A 14211-nucleotide genomic window follows, 5' to 3' on the forward strand; every position below is an offset into this window, starting at 1 on the left:
TTACATTATTTTTTTTTTGAATTACATACAACGTACATTATTTATGTATTTGGATAATAGTCATTATGAGATCTTTTAGATGAAAGTAATTGAAGTTCATAACTAACCAAGTCAAATTCATAATTTCGGTGAGCGCATGCGGCAGAAAATTATTATTACTCCTTGAACAGCTCCTGTAAAATATGGCTTAATATGGGCCATACTTGCCGACCAAGGCCTACTTGCTAAAATTATTAGCTTGGTTTTAATGACAGGATTATTTATTTAAGAGCGATGATACATTTATAAATTTTTGTACAAACTAATGTGTCATTAATTTATTGGTTGAATGAAAATATAAAATAATATAAATAAATCATGTGGGCCAAGAGATATTTAATTCAACCAATGAATTAACGCCACGTCAATTTATACAAAATAAATTTATACAAGAGTTTGTGGCTATATCATTATTATTTATTTAATCATACTAAAGGTTAATGTCGACATACAATATTTTGGAATTGTTATAACTTACAAGTGAGAATAAGTCAATTATAATTTACAAAGAAGCAAAAGGGATGTTTTATTTCGCGGGCCCATTTCGTAATTGATGGATTTTTCTAAAGGTAAAAAGCTAGGGACAAAGTCATTTTCGCACTATATTGATTATCACAAATATTTTAATGGTAATTGCCCGCTTGTTACGTGCAGGTTCAAACAAACGATGCTTCTGGACTTGGCGGGAATGTTGAAAAAAAATACTTGGGCCTTCGTTCTCAATCTAAGTAGAACTGATGTAAGGCCCAAACCGTTTTATTTTTAATAATTAGTAAATTATTAATTATTAAAAATTCTCATAAGTTAGAAAATAGAACCAAATTATTGATTATGAAATTATCAACATCAAACAGATTCAGCATGGGCATGGCATGTGACATGTATTTGGCTTGACGGTCGACGCTTACTTGCGCGCCAATATTAATTTGCAACTCTGTCTTTTCAGGTTCAGCAATATTTAACTCCGGTTTAATGCGATCCTTTTGTGGGAATTTTAATTCGTCATCGGTTAGTTTTCTTGATTCCTTTTTTTAATTAGCATCTTAGTTTGAACTTTGAACTGTTTCCAATCACAGACGAACAAGAAGAAGAATAATTAAAGGAAAGACTGTTTTTAACCAATTTTGATTGCATGGTATGTACTGATTTTCCGCTGAATAAAATTTAAAAAAAAAATTGTAATTAGTCATAATTGGATAAAATCATTTCAATTAATTATTTAAATGATAACCAGTTTTTTTTTCTTTTTCATAGGAATGATAGCCGGTTTTAAATATAGATTTAGGACAATATTTTGTTAACAATGTGAGGAAATTTTCCTGTGATTAGGGTTGGCAATCTGAGTCAGGATTCCTTTATTTGATTTGAATTGATTCAATGTGAATTAAATGAGTTTGAGTTTAAAAAAATTGATTGGTTTAATAAGTTGGTGAATTCGATTTGATTAGTTAATTAAATTAATCAAATCCCTGTTGAGGAATATTGATTCATTTATTCGTTTAGAATTCATTTAATATATGAGTTATAAACGAATTGAAAACGATTCATTTGTTTATTATTCTTTTCATTGAATTACTTATTTATCCTTAAATATATACGAAAATATTTTAAAGTTTGAAGGTCAATGTAGTAATTATAAATGATAATAAATTTTAAATTTGTGGTCTTTTTATATTTTATTTTACTTAATTTTTTTTATTATTAATTATATTTTTTGTAAATAAATTCATATTCAATTCGGTTCGTTACATCATAAATGAATAGGAAATAAATTCATATTTGATTCAATTCGTTTATTAATTCTACTAAACGAATTAAACAAATCGAATCATATATTCACTTAATAAACGAATCGAGTCGAAATCTTGAGATTTTAATTTGATTAATAAATGAATCGAATCCCAATTAGTAAAATTTTAACCCAATTTATTTGCGATTTGATTTGAATTCAACTCATTAATTCATTTTGCCACCCTACTCGTCATATGAGCCTAGACATGTGCGTCCTTTGAACGAACGTATATCCAGTCGAAAATATTGAGACTGACTTTGAAAGTCAGCAAACAAAGAACTTATTTTGAAAGAACGAACTTGGACGCAATTTTATTTTTCTTCCAAAAAGTTTCCATGAAAAACTAACACTGAATTTGGGAGCTTGCTATGTTACACTTTCTGCAAGTAACATAGCCAATGGGAGTCTTCCACAGGTGTTGGTGCTGATGCAACCTAGGCAAGGGAGCTGTTGATACAAGGTCAAAATGCCAAGGCTGTTATTTGTTGCAGCTTCTGCAACTTAGCCGTGTCCCTGAATTTGACTTTCTATGATGATCTGACTTTGTGCCCAACATAAGACAAGGATGTGCTTTATTAGTTGTTGTAGATAATAAGACATAAATATACAATATACACAATTTTTTTTTTAACTAGTTTAGCAAGGCACGCTGTAACTCAATTTCCCTCCAATGTGTGACTACAGCTCATATTAGCATAATCCATCGGAAAATGATAAACAAACTAAAAGAAGACTAAAGGACGATAGAAACGCAGTATGGGCTTGCCGTTTCACGTGCTTCCTTAGTCTTCCTTTAGTTTTACATAGGCCCACAATAAATAATAAAATAAAAAATTTAGAAATAGAAAGCATGTCAAATTTCAACTTTTTATCTTTTCCTTATACGTTATCTCCTCCCTCTCCAGTCACTCTTTTTTTTTTTTTGTTGCTAAAATCAAGCGGTTGGAAATGCAGAAATTACCTGTGTGATAAGCGAGATGCAGAGAGATAGAGAGGACAGGGAACTGATTTTTCATTATTAAATGCAGATGGCTCACGTTAAATGAGAGGTGAGAGATGGAGATAGAGAGGACAATAAGAAAAATTGATTGTAAAAAAGTGCTGTTATTGTTAAATGCTATATTCACTAACGTGCCATGTTTAATTTAATTTTTTAAAATGATTGTGGCCCCTGGTTTTAATTCAGTTTTCTTTTATTAATACAAATGCAGATCGAGTTGAGTTTATCTGGTTTGGCCTCTTCGTCGGGTTTGAGTGATAATGACGATTTTAATTTTTTGTCAACTTTTTTATTTTGTCATCTCCTTTTCGTTACTTTTGGTTTCCTTTTTATTATTTTAATCTTTTCTTTTGATTGTTTTATTTTTTAAATAAAAAAAACAACCGACAAAGGATAATGAAGTAACATACAAAGGGACACACGAAAACGACAATGGGCGCTGCCGTTTCTGTCATCCCTTTGTCGTCCGTTAGTTCAAATAGCAGGACTCTAATCCATATTCTTGGACAGAAACAATCAACTATTTGCAACTATTGAAGCTCTGACAGTCTGACTTACTGTGGAATTTTTTTTTTTGGAAATTTTCTTTTTTTGTGACATCACTTCTATAATTTGTCTTGATGGTTATTGCACAGGACCAACAAACCCAGATCCAGATTCTAAAAGATTCTAGAGTACCTAGGGTATATATAACTCTAGTGCCGTAGTTGTAATTAAAATATTCTGTATAAAAACAACAGGTGGAGTGATCAAACATACATCACAAGAAGAAGTACTTGTGCTTACTAATAATATATACTAGGTTTTTGCCAAATCAATTATTTTAATACAATAATATTTTAGTCCATACATTTGATGATGGCTCTGATGATCAAGCAAAGATAATAATTCTTTTTTTTAAAAAAAAACCCCACAAGCATAAGCAAAGCGACACTGTTTTGCATTAATTGTTTGACTATTCTAGGTGGTTCGAGTTTACTATAAATATGGGGTTTCTTTTGGGCATAAACTGCGTGTTACAAAAGAAAGATTTGATCTCTTTCTTTGACTATTTTTTTTTAATAGTTTAGCAAGGGGCGCTGCAACTCAATTTCCCTCCACCGTGTAACTACAACTCATATCAGCATAATCCATATTCTTGGACAGAAACAATCAACTATTTGCAACTATTGAAGCTCTGACTTACTGTGGAATTTTTTTTTTAATTTGGAAACTTTCTTTTCTGTGACATCACTTCTATAATTTGTCTTGATGGTTATTACACAGTGACCAACAAACCCAGATCCAGATTCTTAAAGATTCTAGAGTACCTAGGGTATATATAACTCTAGTGCCGTCATTATAATTAAAATATTCTGTATAAAAACAACAGGTGGAGTGATCAAACATACATCACAAGAAGGGACTCAGCTAAGTTGCAGATTCTGTAACTAACAGCTGAGTCAACATTGGCCTTGCATCAGCTGAGTTTGGGTTGCTTTTCCTCACTCCTGCAACCCGTGGAAGCGTCCCATTTGCTGTGTTACACACGGAGTCGGTACCGTAGCAAGCTCCCACAAGAGGAAGTACTTGTGCTTACTAATAATATACACTAGGCTTTTGCCAAGTCAATGATTTTAATACAATAATATTTTATTCCATACGTTTGATGATGGCTCTGATGATCAAGCAAAGATAATAATTCTTTAAGGAAAAAAAAAAAAAAACCCACAAGCAAGAGCGAAGCGACACTGTTTTGCATTAATTGTTTGATTATTTCAGGCGGTTTGAGTTTACTATAAATATGGGGTTTCTTTTGTGCATAAACTGCGTGTTACAAAAGAAAGGTTTGATCTCTTTCGAGCCAAGATTTGATCTCTTTCAAGCCAAGGCTCTCTCTTTATCTCTACCTATCGGCGATCGTAAGTTTCTTCTTCTTCTCTAATTTTGTTAATTATTATTTTATTGTCTAACTTTTGCAAAATTTCGTACTTGATCTCTTGAGTTGCATATGTTGAGAACATATGTCAATTTATGTCTCATTTTCATCATATTCTCAAGAAACTGCTATGAAAGATATGGTTAGCTAGCTTTTAGTCTTAAATTCAATTTCTACGGTAATGCATTCTTACGTCTACACATATCAAAATTGCTTATTGTTTACTCGTGTTTACAGTACTAGCAAGTAAGGGTGGACGAACTCAATCCGACCTCAGTGCAATCTAATTCAATCCAATCCAATCAAACTTAAATGAGTTGATTGAGTTAATTTTTTTCAATCTAATTAATGATTGAGTTAGATTAGATCCCTGTTAATGGACCCATGTAACCCAATCCAATCCGATAATAATAAAAACCATATAAAAATAATGTCAATTGTTAATTGTTTATCTCTAAACGGTTAAAAATAATTTTGAACTCTTTTTATGCTTTTATAAAGGAGACTCTTTTTTAATTTCTCTCTATTAAACCTGACATTAATTGAATTTTCTAAATACAAAATTCATAAATCAACTTTGAATTTCCACTAAAAGTAAGCTGATAAGTATTTAAACATAACAAAATATTGTCTATTGATAGATGTTGGGTGTAACAAACAATATTTAATGTTATAATGGAGAATTATTTTTTTTTACTATTTTAATTTGATTTTAAATATCGAATAACTTTTTTTTTAACTTCCACGTTTGAATTTTTAATTTTAATCAACCTGATCAACCCAACCCAATACAATGATTTAAAGGTTAAATTGAGTGCCCAGATTTTTAGGTTTCATAATGCTTTTATGGAGACTTAAATTTTTGTTATCATACATGGTGAATACAACTATACAAGGGCTCACCCACTAGACCAAATACCCATTGGTAAGGTGCATCTAGCTTTAAAAGGATAAATTAAATGGAGTGAGCTGCATCTAATTTTTCAAAGGATAAATTAATCCATAAAAGGGTTGAAACTTTGTAACGCCAATAATATCAAAATTTATGAAAAATTTTCAAATTAGATCACTTATCGTGGATATGGGAATTGCAATACTTATCCTTTTCCAAAGGATATGGTTATCTCATAACAAGCACTTCAAAATTAAAGCTTTCGCCTTCCTCATCATTTCAGACTGCAAAATCTTTCTTTCTTACGTTTTATTTGATATTACAAAATTACAATAGAGATTGAGCGCAAGATAGTACTTATATGTGTGTGTATATCACCTAATTCAATCTTCAACTATTTAAGGGGAGTTTGAACACCAAGCTTCTTCTTTTCAAAAAAGATATTTTTACCATCTTTACATATATAGATGCTATTAATGCTACCCAAAAAAAAAAGAAATTTAGAAAAAAATCGACTGTCAATTCTATTTTATTTTAAAAAAAATTAAATTTTTTTTGATATGATGAACTTAGTCGTAATTATATATTAAGATCTGTGTGTGTGTTTTTTTTTTAATATTTTAGTAACACTCTCACTTTATCAAAGTAAAAATGTCCTTATTAAAAGACAACTATATATAAACAACTGCTAAATTACATATAATGTAACTTATAGAAACACAAAAAAAATTACTCAAAACAAAAAATAATAACATGTAAAACAAATAGTAGGTCATAAGTAACTACTTTTAAGTTTGTTGCAAGTTCATATGATGTAACTTAACAACACCTCTATATATATATATATGTGTGTATGTATATATATAATTATCATCTAATAAAGACATTTTTGATTTAATAAAATAAGAATATTATGAAAATAAAAAAGAATATTGATTTTTATATTAAAATTTATATTTTTTAATCTATTAGTGTGTTAAAAGTAAGATGCCATTATTAGTGTATTAAAAGTAAGATGCCATCACTATAAAATGATATTATATACATTCATTTTATCTGGTCATACATAATTACTCTTCCATAACTTTTGACCGTAAGATTCTTCGACTTTCTTTATAGGAGCAATAAAATTATTATTATTATTATATTTACACGTGTCGCAATCTGTATAAGTTACGTTTATTTTGTTCTATATGTTATAGTGGCGGTGATCTTTTTTTTTTTGAACAGAGGCGCTGATCTTAAACGCACAGGTAGAGGGAGAAGTTGTTAACGCTGTTTAATACAAAAAGTGATCATTAGCCTTCTTTCTTTTGTGTGCGCGCGCGCGCATGTATATTTTGTATGTCAAATACCAAAATACATCCAATTAGTTCCACAGATGAAGCCACTCATTCACATTTTGCAACTTTAAAAGCAGAAACCAATTAAATTTAAACCCCATAGGATATATATTTTGCAGACGACGTTGGAAGGTGGTTGAAAATATATACTAATGGCGACCAAGTTGTTGGCACTAGCGTGCATAAGAAACGAGAGTTATGGGAACTTGTCGCCGAGGCCACACTACCCGTCGATGCCAAAGTACCCGAAAGGCGTGTCGGCTGAAGAGACAGCGAACGTGGAGAGCTCGATGTCAAAGGCAAAGGCTGTGTATGCTGTGATGGGTATGACCTGCTCCGCCTGCGCTGGATCCGTCGAGAAAGCCATCAAACGACTTCCCGGAATACACGACGCCGTCGTCGATGTCTTGAATAATAGAGCTCTTGTCTTGTTCTACCCGTCCTTTGTTAACGTAAGTTCTTACGTTACTCTTTTTATTTTTTATTAATATACAGCGTAGCAAGCGTTTAATATTTAATATATAATTCCAATTTTCTTTTGTTTATTTGTTATATAATTAATTACAAACTATATACATACAGTATAATGATTCAACGTCTTGTTAAACCCGGATAGGTATCAGAATTCTTTTATTTGATTACTAAGCTGGCAGTTGCTTCTTTTTTTGGGTTTGTATTCTTCTGCTTGTGCCATGAACAAATGTTTTAAACAACTTGTTTGGTGTAATTTGTTTCTGTAATACGGATTTTTCTTTTAATGAAAAAGATAGACTCATTGTAAATTCTATTTCTTATGAATTTTCCAGAACTGGTCCTGAATTCCTTTGCTTTTGAGTCACTGGTTAGCGATTTAGCACCAGCTTGCTTTTTCTTCCTTTTCGTCCAATTTGGTGCTTTACTTTGCCTTCGCAGTTAGTTGCGGACAATTGAGAGATACGATATGTCTGCCATCATCATTATCAGAATATCACCATCTGTGCCCTTGATCATGACATACATATAATATATTTTATACAATAGTCAATGGGTGGATTTGGGCTTGTAGATGTTAAATCATCATTGACTATGGGCCTCGGGCTATATATGCTTGCTACCCCCTGAATATTGAACTTGTAATTTGCCATTGACATCAATAACGTGTGGTTAGTTGCATCTTTACGTTCTCTTCACAGGAGGAGACAATTCGTGAGACCATTGAGGATGTTGGATTTCAAGCAACATTAATCCAAGATGAAACATCTGATAAATCAACTCAACTATGTCGTATTGGAATCAATGGAATGACATGCACTACTTGCTCCACAACTGTTGAGAAAGCTTTGCAAGCAATTCCTGGTGTCCAAAATGTCCGAGTGGCCTTAGCTACTGAAGCAGCAGAAGTACACTATGATCCGAAAATTCTAAACTACAATCAGATTTTGGCAGCTATTGAGGATACTGGATTTGAAGCCACACTAATCAGCACAGGAGAAGATATGAGTAAAATTCATCTTCAGGTTGATGGCATAAGGACTGATCATTCCATGAGAATGATTGAAAATTCACTCCAGGCACTTCCTGGAGTTCACGGCATTGGAGTGGATTCTGGAGTACATAAGATTGCCATTTCTTACAAGCCAGATATGACAGGACCCAGAAACTTTATGAAAGTCATAGAATCAACTGGTTCCGGCCGTTTTAAGGCCAGGATCTTTCCTGAAGGTGGAGGGGGAAGAGAAAATCTGAAACAGGAAGAAATTAAGCAATATTATAGATCCTTCCTTTGGAGTTTGGTTTTTACAATTCCTGTTTTTTTAACCTCCATGGTCTTCATGTATATCCCAGGAATCAAGCATGGCCTGGATACCAAAATAGTCAATATGCTTACCATTGGAGAGATTATAAGGTGGGTGCTATCAACTCCTGTGCAATTCATTATAGGCAGAAGATTCTACACCGGTTCTTACAAAGCATTGCGCCATGGTTCTGCGAATATGGATGTTTTGATTGCCCTGGGAACTAATACAGCTTACTTCTATTCAGTGTACTCTGTATTAAGAGCTGCTACTTCTCCGCACTTTGAAGGTACAGATTTTTTTGAGACTAGTTCAATGCTTATATCCTTTATTCTGCTTGGAAAATATCTGGAGGTTCTCGCCAAGGGAAAGACATCTGAGGCAATTGCGAAGCTCATGGACTTAGCACCTGAAACAGCAACTTTGCTGACTTTAGACGAGGAAGGCAATGTGATAAGCGAAGAAGAAATAGATAGTAGGTTGATACAGAGGAATGATGTAATTAAAATTATTCCTGGTGCAAAAGTAGCTTCAGATGGTTACGTTTTGTGGGGACAGAGCCATGTAAATGAGAGTATGATAACTGGAGAGGCAAGGCCAGTGGCTAAGAGGAAGGGTGATACAGTAATTGGTGGCACTGTGAATGAGAATGGGGTGCTACATATTAAGGCAACAAGGGTTGGATCAGAGAGTGCTCTTGCTCAAATTGTTCGACTAGTGGAATCAGCTCAGATGGCTAAGGCTCCAGTTCAGAAGTTCGCTGATCGTATTTCAAAATACTTTGTGCCTCTGGTAACTGTAGAATATGATTCATTATGTTCTGCATTTGTTCTATAGATACTTTTAAGTAGAGTCTTATGAAAATGTATGCTTTCTTGTTAATAAAACAGTTCTTTTTTTTCCCCTTTTCTTTTAGGTCATCATCCTGTCATTTTCGACATGGCTTGCTTGGTTTTTAGCTGGAAAGTTCCATGGCTACCCGGAATCCTGGATACCATCTTCGATGGATAGCTTTCAGCTTGCACTACAGTTTGGAATCTCCGTTATGGTCATAGCGTGTCCATGTGCGCTAGGCCTAGCGACTCCAACTGCCGTAATGGTTGGAACTGGAGTTGGGGCATCTCAAGGAGTACTGATTAAAGGGGGTCAGGCCTTGGAAAGTGCACATAAGGTTAGCATATGCTGTCATGTTGCTCTTTGCTACATGCTACACGTACAATGACTGGAATCGGTTTCTTATGGTTGTGTGCGACAATCTTGTAGGTGAATTGCATTGTGTTTGACAAAACTGGAACTCTGACAGTTGGAAAGCCGGTAGTTGTCAACACAAAGCTTTTGAAAAATATGGTGCTGAGAGACTTCTATGAACTTATTGCTGCAACTGAGGTATGCTTTATTTTCCGTGGAAATCTTACCCTTTAAGAGAGTCCGTCAAGGTTGTAGTTGCTTATAATATAACCAATGATAATATCTGTTGCTGTCTATCTACCAGGCTAACAGTGAGCACCCATTGGGGAAGGCTATTGTTGAATATGCTAAGAAGTTTAGAGAAGATGAAGACAATCCTCTCTGGCCAGAAGCACATGATTTTATCTCCATCACTGGCCATGGAGTTAAAGCCACGGTGCATAACAAGGAAATAATGGTGGGAAACAAGAGCTTGATGTTGGATAATAACATTGACATACCACCTGATGCTGAAGAAATGCTAGCAGAAACAGAGGGAATGGCTCAAACCGGGATCTTAGTATCTATTGATGGAGAATTGACTGGAGTTTTAGCCATATCCGATCCACTGAAACCGGGTGCTCATGAAGTCATTTCCATTCTAAAGTCGATGCAAGTGAGAAGCATCGTGGTGACAGGCGACAACTGGGGAACTGCCAAATCCATTGCCCATGAAGTTGGAATTGAAGATGTTATAGCTGAAGCCAAACCTGAACAGAAAGCAGAGAAAGTGAAGGAATTACAGGTACAATGCAAATTATCTGCATCTCATATATGCATGTTTCGCACTTGTACGTATCGATTACATACAAGATTCATTATCTTGTTGACAGGCTTCAGGATATACCGTGGCAATGGTGGGAGATGGCATCAATGACTCGCCAGCACTTGTAGCAGCAGATGTTGGAATGGCAATTGGTGCAGGCACGGACATTGCAATAGAGGCAGCTGATATTGTCCTGATGAAGAGTAATTTGGAGGATGTCATAACTGCTATAGACTTGTCGAGGAAAACTTTTTCGCGTATTCGTCTGAACTACATTTGGGCTCTGGGTTATAACCTTTTAGGCATACCAATTGCTGCGGGAGCCCTTTTCCCGACTACCGGATTCCGTTTACCTCCATGGATTGCTGGAGCTGCAATGGCAGCCTCTTCAGTAAGTGTTGTTTGCTGCTCTCTGTTGCTGAAATATTACAAGAGGCCTAAGAAGCTGAATAATCTTGAGATTCGTGGAATTATGATAGAGTGATTGATGATGATGGTTCTTGATTTAGTGCCCTGTAATGTACATATATGTTAAGGTGAGAAACACCCTTGAAATAAGTTAGCCATCTTGTTTGTAATGACGATCTTGGCTAGAGTGGCAGTTTATGTACAGTCATTCGGTTTGTTTGCGTAGGACTGTTTAATGCTAAATGAATTTGTGGTTGGTATACTCAAGTTGTAGTTTCTTTCGTAATCGTCTCTTTTGATCCTCTCTTTTGATTCTCTCTTTCTCATTGCAAGACTGTTGGCTGCTTCGGCCCAATTTCCGAAGACGAAACAGGCTTGATATGGTAGATTTCAATTTTAAGAAGGATAAGGATTCTTTTCAAAAAAAAAAAAAGAAGGATAAGGATTAAATATATAAAGTAAGTTGTGGGGCAAATTCAGTTGCAGTTAAAAGTTACAATAGCAATAAATTCTCTTCATTTTAATGCTTTTATTCCCCCACACTTGTAAAAAAAAAATATGGGGAATATTGCCAAAAAAAAGAGTAATTGATTAATTTTAAAGTTATGAAACCAATTTAATTTTTAAATTATAATAACAAATATTTATTAAATATTTTAATATTATAATTTTAAATTACAGCTGTCTAACTTTAACATCAAACCGAATCTACAGCATAGCATACTAGGAATATAACATTATTGTGGGGAAAAAAAAAAGATGAAAGAGAGAATGAGAGATAGTAAAAAAGGTTGAACTATCATGACGCATCAAAATTGGCGATCATGTTGGACTTTCAAATCAACACTCCGTCGTCGAATCATCATGAGCTTTCATTCCTTGTGCCCTACGCCAAATTCTAATTTACAAAGGAAAGAAAAGGGTATTCGTAAACCAATGATACGATGGACCCCGCTACCCAGCCCCATAAGATTAAAAATAATGACTTTTTTTTTTAAACGAACTACGACAATCAAGATTATAACTCATATTATATGATACTATTATTGATATTTATAATTAAACTATCACTTATATATGATACTATTATTGATATTTATAATTAAACTATCACTCATATTTACATGAGATTATTATTAGGATTGATTTTTATATATTCCTACAAAGCAGTGTCCATATTTTTTATCCTTTCTAATATTTGAGGAATGTCTACTCCACTCATATTAATAAGAAAAAAAATCGACTTTCAATCAATTATAAGTTATAATTGGTGAGGGCAGCAGCCCAGCCACTCGGCTAAAGGCTAAGTGACCCAATGGCTTTCTTGTTAAGCCTCAGTGCCTAACAAATTTTCATTTTCGAATTTATCCCATCATCAATTTATGAGTGGAGCTTGCAATGCCCTCAAGAAATTTTATTTTTTATTTTTATATTATTTTTTATCAAATAAAAAAATATAAGATTAAAATAAAATCTTAATTTAATTTTACTGTTATTTAGAATTTATTTAGAATGAATTTAATTAAATTATAAAAATATTTTTCTGAATAGAATTATTATTATTATTATTAAGTAATTTACTTCTTTATTATTTCAAAATTATTTTGATTTTATCTATAAATTAATTATATCATATATGAGGATTAAAAAATATTTAAGGGTTCATAATTTCTAAATATATCTCAGTTCAGTTAAATTCATATTTTTCCTTTTATGTAAAGTGTCATTTTTATTTTAAATAGATGCTATTTAGATAAAGTCGTAAACATTGGTAGAAAAGTGATAAAATCAATGCCAACCTAATCTTTATCGGTAAGGTGAGTTTTTTTATTTCTAAGGGTTGGCGTCACAAAGCAAAATGGCATGGTTGCATTTGGAGGATGATGGGTAGAGATGACAAAAATTCCCATGGAGATGGAGGCTTTGAGATATTTTTCTCATTTGAAGAGGGTATATGAACAATTTTATATTTAATTTCTTATTTAGAGAAAGGACGAAAATTATTTAATATCCAATATCTTATTTATGGAGGAAATTTATATTTCTATTATTTTATTTATATTTCTGCTAAAATTTTATAAATACATTTAAAATTTAATTTGTAACAGTGTAAATAACAACAATAATAATAACATCTAATATAAACACTTAAAGATTGTCGAAGATAACTTTGCTGATACTTTATACAGTGTGACTTTTATGGATTTGTTTAACATTGAAATTCTACTTTTGTTTAATTTCATAGATTGTATTGTAATTTTGATGGTATGAACTTAGTTTGATGGAAATAATTTTAATTTCTTTAATTTATTTTTATGCTTTTGTGTTGATAGTACGATTTTATACTTTTACAAAATAATATAATTAAATTAAGTTTATAAAATAAAATTTCAATTATTCGGAGATTGAGTATTCTCGATAATCCCCTCTTGTCCCCTCAAATAATTTTAAAGAGGACGGAAAGGTAAGAGGATATGAGTAGAGTATTATGAATGGGGTACGAGGAAGTGGATCCCTAATGATGTGTATTATATAGTGGAAAAGATAAGAGAATAATTAAGATATTAAATAGAGTAGTGCTAGAGAGAGATAAGCACGAGAGAAAGACGAGAAAATTTTTTTTTCTCTCTCTCTACCCACTCATTCTCTCTCTACTATTTTCTTTATTATTTCTCTCGTCTTTCCTTCATACTTCTCTACACCAAGTATTTTCGTATTATATATGTAAAATTCAATCATAAACTTAAAAGAAGGTCGTTTATATTTTTTAAAATGGAGCCATCATCACTCATGCATATTATAAATATATTTTGTCTCGGGTTTGGTGGAGATGATATAATAAAGTTTAGAAGCAATATGCTAGCTTTTTCTTTCAGCATAAACAGCGAGCGTTTAGTAAACTTAGTATATTAAAATTTAAAGTTTCAGTCTGTACCTTAATTACATTTATACTTAAAAGAAGAGTATGGTGGTGGATCGATCGAACCTAGAGAAGTTTATTAATTCCACAAAAATTAAAGTACAATCAGACTCTCCACGTACTGTTTGGCG

At 32.8% G+C, this 14211-nt stretch overlaps 1 protein-coding gene across 1 annotated transcript; it reads left to right on the forward strand.

The window, feature by feature from the left end:
• Positions 1–6884: 6884 nt before the first annotated feature.
• Positions 6885–11407, forward strand: LOC18045913 (probable copper-transporting ATPase HMA5). The gene is made up of 6 exons (XM_024187821.1): positions 6885–7436; positions 8157–9551; positions 9676–9930; positions 10023–10145; positions 10252–10731; positions 10820–11407. Exons 1-6 carry the CDS (start codon positions 7137–7139, stop codon positions 11234–11236), a joined length of 2970 nt encoding a protein of 989 aa, XP_024043589.1. The 5' UTR covers positions 6885–7136; the 3' UTR covers positions 11237–11407.
• Positions 11408–14211: the final 2804 nt, after the last annotated feature.

The sequence above is a fragment of the Citrus clementina genome, unplaced genomic scaffold (assembly GCF_000493195.1).
Source record: "Citrus clementina cultivar Clemenules unplaced genomic scaffold, Citrus_clementina_v1.0 scaffold_3, whole genome shotgun sequence".
NCBI classification, from domain to species: domain Eukaryota; kingdom Viridiplantae; phylum Streptophyta; class Magnoliopsida; order Sapindales; family Rutaceae; genus Citrus; species Citrus x clementina.

Excerpts from the sequence above, each read along its gene's own strand:
- LOC18045913 (XM_024187821.1), top strand. The coding sequence starts at position 7,137 with ATGGCGACCAAGTTGTTGGCACTAGCGTGCATAAGAAACGAGAGTTAT. Across the intron at positions 9,552-9,675 it reads CAAAATACTTTGTGCCTCTG|GTCATCATCCTGTCATTTTC; the intron begins GTAACTGTAGAA and ends CTTTTCTTTTAG. Across the intron at positions 9,931-10,022 it reads CCTTGGAAAGTGCACATAAG|GTGAATTGCATTGTGTTTGA; the intron begins GTTAGCATATGC and ends ACAATCTTGTAG.